Source organism: Carlito syrichta, unplaced genomic scaffold (genome assembly GCF_000164805.1).
Source record: "Carlito syrichta isolate Samal-C Ts95f unplaced genomic scaffold, Tarsius_syrichta-2.0.1 Scaffold274448, whole genome shotgun sequence".
NCBI lineage: Eukaryota > Metazoa > Chordata > Mammalia > Primates > Tarsiidae > Carlito > Carlito syrichta.
The window spans coordinates 8,151-14,521 of record NW_007218544.1 but is presented as its reverse complement, the minus strand read 5'-3'; the positions used below and the strand labels follow the sequence as shown (position 1 = coordinate 14,521).

Here is a 6,371-nt window from a genome sequence, read left to right as displayed (position 1 = left end):
GGCAATCGTTCCGCCTCAGTCTTCTGAGTAGCTGGAACTACAGGCACGCACCACCATGCCCGGTTACTTTTTAAATTTATTGTAGAGATGAGGTCGCATGTCAAGTAGCCCGGGATGATCTCGAACCTATGGGCTCAGGCATTCCTCTCACCTCGGCCTCCCAAAGTGCTGGGATTATAGGCGTGAGCCACCACGCCCAGCCCACAAGGGTTTTTAAAAGGAAAAGTAAGGATGATGTAAATTTTTTTTTTTTTTTGAGTTGGAGTCTCACTCTGTCGCTCAGACTGGAGTGCAGTGGCATATTCATGGCCACCACAGCCTCCACCTGCTGGGCTCAGGCAATCCTTCCACCTCAGTCTTTCAAGTAGATGGAACCACGGTTACATGAGACCATGCCTGACCAATTTCTTGAGTTATTATACAAACAAGGTCTCACTAAGTTGCCCAGGGTGGTCTCAAACCCCTGAGCTCAGGCAATCCTCTCTTCTTGCCTCCCAAAGTGCTGGAATTACAGACGTGAGCCACTGTGACCAGCCATGTCGTTTTGAGGTAATTTTTCTTTTTTTTTGAGTTGGAGTCTCTTACGCCCAGGCTGGAGTGCAGTGGCACAATTACGGCTCACGGCATCCTCAACCTCCTGGGCGCAGACGATCCTTCTGCCTCAGCCTCCCAAGTATCTGGGACTATAGGCTACAGGTGTGTGCTACCACGCCCAGCTAATTTTTAAATTTCTTGAAAAGACAAGGTCAGGCTGGTCTCGAACTCCTGGGCTCAAACAATCCTCCCCACCTCGGCCTCCCAAAGGATAAGCCACCATGCCCAGTCTGTTTTGAGATAATTATCCCAGGCCACTAGGATTAATAACAAGGCCAATGCCAGTCCGAGGTTGAATAGGCAGTTGCTAGAGATGTCCTCACAGAAGCATTTTTTTGGTGTAAGGTTGCGATGGCCTTTGTGCAAGGTTGTGGTTTCTGTAGTGTCTTGTGATAATTCTTGTTGTCAGGCATCCGTGTGGGAGCACCCCCTCTTCACAGCCTGCTCCAGCTCTGTTTCAGGTTTTTAACATGTCTGACACCGGGCTCGGTGGCTCAGCCTGTAATCTCATGCCTTGGGAGGTTGAGGTGAGTGGGTTGCCTGAGCCCACGGGTTTGAGACCCGCCTGGACAATTTAGCGAGACCTCATCTCTACAATAAATCAAAAAAATTAGCTGGGCGTGGTAGCGCGTGCCTGTAGTTCCAGCTACTTGGAAGGCTGAGGTGGAAGGATCACCAGAGGTCGAGGCTGCAGTGGCCGGGAGCGGCCAGTGCACTCCAGTCTGGGCGACAGAGTGAGACTCCAACTCAAAACAAAACAAAACAAAACATGTCTGACTCCGTTTTGATTCTGGCAATTTTCACATGGTCATTTGTGAATGACTGTCAGGCTCTATACTCATGATCTGTATGTGTATTTTTTCTGAGTATATATTTTACTTCGGAGCAAAAATAAAAATAAAGATAGGGCAAGTATGCTAATGTACTTGTACAGATATTTTTTTTCAATGCTCTTTATATTAAAAATTGGAAGCCGGGCCCGATGGTTCATGCCTGTATTCCCAGCACTTTGGCAGGTGGAGGCGAGCGGACTGCCGGAGCTCAGGGGTTCAAGACCAGCCTGGGCAACATGGTGAGACCTTGTCTCTACAATAAATCACAAAAACTAGCCAGGCATGGTGGCGTGCATGTATAGTTCCAGCTACTTGAAAGCCTGAGGTGGAAGGATTGTCTGAGCCCAGTGGATAGAGGTGGCCTTGAGTGTGCCACTGTACTTCAGCCTGGGCAACAGAATGAGACTCCGACTCAAAAAAAAAAGGGAAAAAAGAGATTAGAAACAAGTTTGGCCTGGTGGCTTACACCTGTAATCCCAGCACTTTAGGAGGCCAAGGTGGGAGGATTGCTTGAGGCCAGGTTTTCGAGACTGACCTGGGTGATATAGTGAAATACTTAACAATTAGCTGGGAATGGTGGCTCACACCTATAGTCCCACATACTTAGGAGGCTGAGACAGGAGGATTGCTTGAGCCCAGGAGTTCAAGGCTGCAGTGAGCTATGATCATGCCATTGCACTTAAGACTGCAGCGGAGTGAGACCCAATCTCTAAAACAATAACAACAGGAAACTTCCTCCGTGCATAAAGAGTAAAAGATTGATAACTTTTAGTAAAACCATAAAATAGAATATTATTCAGTCATTAGGAATGTTGACAAAAATGTATATTTATTCACTTAGAGGTATTAAGTAAACAATAAATGTGAAATAAGTTAGAAAAGGAAGCATATTCCAAAATATTAAAAGTAATAATTTCTGGGAAATATAAAACATGCAGAACATGAATACATTTCACTAATCTGAGGAGCTTATTAGACACACATTTCTGAACTCCCACCCTCAGAGGGTCTTCTTCAGGACTCCCGGGCTCCCAGCCACCCCCCAACCCCTGGTTAATTTTTATGCATAGCTGGTCCCTACCATTCTGTGGGGGAGTCTTTGAGAAGCTGATGCAAACTGTGGCCCCTCTCCCTTGAAAAACAAATGGACACACCAAATCTTGGATACAATGGGGGTGGGGTGTCCATAACTCCAGGTAGGAGGTAGGGACATCTCACGTAGAATAGGAGGTCATCTCCCCTCATTTTCCTCTTACTTCTATTTTTCCTCAGAAGACCCCCCCATCCCCAACTCCCTGGAGATGGAAGAACCTCTGTCAGGCAGCATGGGCCCCCAGGGCCATCGGCAAGTTCAGAGCACATCTTCCCGTTTGTTTCTGTCAGGGTCATGGGGGCATCCCAAGGGCTGCAGGACAGCCCAGGTTGGCCCACATGTGGCCTTCTCCAGCTGCCTCCCTGCCTCCTAAGTCTTGTGAAGCTGCCCCTGTATCCTGACCCTTCCTCTTGTTGACGTCAACCACAAAAGCCCCTCAAGGTCACCCTGCATGCATACCACTTCATTTATGCTGACCTGGGCTCCTGGAATGTGATGGTAATACTCCATAGTCTAAATGGAATGGGCTTGGTGGTGACTTCTGTGTGTTATAGTGGGCCCCAGGAAGTGTCACAAACTTTAGGACCCCAAGAAAAGTTTATTAATAGACCTCAGGAGAAGATTTCTTTTTTATGTGTACCTCTAAAAGTCATGGACGGTTCTATGGCTTCTAAGAGGGGCAAGGCAGTCAAGTTCCTCTGGAAAGAGAGAAGTCCATGGCCTCGGCCGCCAGGTGGCATCGCTGACCATTCTGGAAGAGCAGCTTGTCCAGAAAGCCACATCCCTCTGATGCTCTGGTTCCCCTCCTGGCCTCTGCTCCAGGGGAAGGCCCATCCTTTTCCTGAGAGGACCGGTGCCCTGAGCCGAGGCCACTGAACCGAGGCCCTTCCCACCCCCCTACATCCCATGTGATCCCCCAGTTCTGCCCTCATTGCTGTTCTCCATGGCTGCTCCTTGGGCTCCAGAGCTGAGCTGGTGGACAGGATGAACTGGGGAAAGATGCCGTAGGGCAGGATTGACTTCTCTGAGCTCTGACATAATAAAAAGAAAACCCAAACACTTTTCTTATTTTTAATATCTGAGATCAAAAAAACCCAAATCCACAAACCAACCACCAATATGGTCCATCTGCATGGGGGCGACATGCCTGGGGTGGGCTCCCTTTCAGGGCTGTCCTCCAGGGCAGCTCTCGGGCCCTGGTCCTGGGGTGTGCCTGGCGGCGACTGGAAGCCACCCTGGTCTCCAGCTGAGCACCGGGACAACCGAGGACCCAGTCTTTCAGAAAGGCCACCAGAACTGTTTGTAAAGCATGAGGTGGCACCAGGAGAAGTTTTCCCTTGAGGCTGAGCTGAGGGTTATTTTTTGTGGAGAAACTTCATTTTACTGCCTAAAAAAAAAAAAAGAAAGAAGATAAGAACATTTCACCCAGCACACAAAGAAGGGTAAATTTTGCCCTTTTCGCCTCAGATGTGGTATGGGTGACTGTGGTCCCCCAAGCCATCCCAGGAGCCTCTGGAGAAGTTGAGAGGGGTTCACCCTTTCCCAAGTTGTCCCCCAGAGCTCAAGCTCCTGTCCTACTCTATCGAAAAGAGGTCTTCGGCAGGCTTGAAGCACTGCACTCAGCCTCCTTTTTTTTTTTGAGTTGGGGTTTTATCGCCCAGGCTGGAGTGCAGTGGCACGCTCACGGCTACCACAGCCTTGACCTGCTGGGCTCAGGTGGTCCTTCTGTCTCAGCCTTCCAAGTAACTGGAACCACAGGCGCATGCTACCACGACTGGCTTACTTTTTTGATTTATTGTAGAGATGAGGTCACATCAAGTAACCCAGGCTCATCTCGAACCCCTGAGCTCAGGTAAGCCTCAGTTCGGCCTCCCAAAGTGCTGGGATTACAGGGTTGAGCCACTGCACCTGGCCCTTATAACTCTTACATTTCTACTATGCAGGGGAATTTGGAGGCCAGTCCAAGTCTCTACTGCCAGATATCCTTGTCTGGTTCCAGTCATGCTCTCTAAGCTTTAAGAGCAGAGGGATCATAGTGAAAGAGAGAGCAAGATGGCCCTGGGGCGCAGTAAAGGGGGGCATTTGCTTCCTTTGTTTCCACTCTGGGGACAGATTAGATTAGAAGAGGAGGCTAGAAGTCCAGTTTAGCCCTCCTGGTGCAGGAAGGGTCCAGTGGATGGATGCAGCCAAGACTCCACAATAGACAGCTTGGAGGTGGGGACCAGGACCCTGAGCCTTACCTAATCCCTTCAGGAACTTATTGACACCGCTGTGCTCTCCACTGGGGAGAGTTTCCAGATATTCTTGGGCTCGGACCTCAAAGAGACCTGTCGAAAAGAGAAATCCCAGTCATCTTAGTTCCTGGTCTTTGTACTTGGAAATATATCCGTTTCCTCACTACTGGAAAAAAGAGAAATTTTGCTTCTGAGACTAAGTTGTGCCTATAGACACGCTCTGAATCATCAGGTTTACGAGGGCTTTTATTGCCTTTACAATTGCCCCACCTTGTGCAATAACTGTCTTTAGAAGGCTGTAAAGCTACCTCATATGTGAAATCCTATTTTTATTCAACAAACGCCTTCCAAGAGTCTACACCATGTAGGGCATGTAGTTTTAAAGATGAACCTGACAGTCCTGGCTCTCAAGGACACGCATATTCTCCCATTGCCTTGCTTTCTCCTGTGAGAGGACCTTGGTCAAGTGATTTCATTTCCTGGGGATCCATCTGTGAGCAGAGGGTGGCTGGACAGGCCATTTCCCAGGCCCCTTCAGCTCTGGTTCCAGGGTCTGAACACGGTGTCTTCATTTATGATTGATCTTTTTTTTTTTTGAGTTGGGGTCTCACTCTGTAGCCCAGACTGGAATGCAGTGGCATGCTCCCGGCCACCGCAGCCTTGACCCGCTGGGCTCTGGTGATCCTTCTGCCTCAGACTTCCTAGCTGGAATTACACGCGTGCGCTACCACACCCAGCTAGTTTTTGATTTATTGTAGAGATGAGGTCTCACCAAGTTGCCCAGGGGGGTCTCGAACTCGCAGGCTCAGGCAATCCACTCACCTCAGCCTCCCAAAGCGCTGGGATTACAGGCTGAGCTACCGAGCCCAGCCATGACTGATCGTTTTTTTCCAGGTGCTTTTGTTGCGTTGGAGTCTCACTCTGTTGCCCAGGCTGGAGTGCAGTGGCACAATCATGGCTACTGTATCCTCCATCTACTGGGCTCATGCAATCCTTCCCCCTCAGCCTTCCAAGAACCTGGGACTACAGGCATGGGCCACCACAACGAGTTAATTGTTTCACTGATTGTCGAGATGAGGTCTCTCCATGTTGCCCAGGCTGGTCTCAAACTCCTGGGCTCAGGCAATTCTCTCGTCTCAGCCCCCCAAAGTGTTGGGATTACAGGCGTGAGCCACCATGATCAGCCTTTCCAGGTTATTTTTTATTTTTTTATTTTTTGAGTTTGAGTCTCACTCCGTTGCCCAGGATGGAGTACAGTGGCACACTCATGGCCACCCCAGCATCAACTTGCTGGGCTCCGGTGATCCTTCTGCCTCAGTCTTCCAAGTAGCTGGAATTACAGGCCTGCGCTACCATACCCAGCTCATTTTTGATTTATTGTAGACAAGGTCTTGCCAAGTTGTCTGTGTGGGTCTCGAACCCGTGGGCTCAGGCAACCCACTTGCCTCGGCCTCCCAGAGTGCTGGGATTACAGACTAAACCACCGAACCTGGCCAGAGTTATCTGGAGTTTTAAGTAAGAAGTGCCCTTTCTTGCCTGGTGGAGCGGCTCACACCTGTAATCCCAGCACTTTGGAAGGCAGAGGCGAGAGGATTGCCTGAGCTCAGGGGTTTGAGA

General features: G+C 49.5%; 1 protein-coding gene across 1 annotated transcript in view; it reads right to left on the bottom strand.

The window, feature by feature from the left end:
- Window positions 1–2,234: 2,234 nt before the first annotated feature.
- The window catches only part of LOC103254312 (DENN domain-containing protein 2A-like), an 11,889-nt gene continuing 7,752 nt past the window's right edge, over window positions 2,235–6,371 (bottom strand). Inside the window, exons 5-6 of the mRNA XM_008052438.1 lie at window positions 4,761–4,847; window positions 2,235–3,907 (exon numbers count right to left, since the gene is read on the bottom strand). Of these exons, the coding sequence (XP_008050629.1) occupies window positions 3,876–3,907; window positions 4,761–4,847 (119 nt within the window). The 3' untranslated portion in view covers window positions 2,235–3,875. The remainder of the gene's footprint in view (window positions 3,908–4,760; window positions 4,848–6,371) is intronic.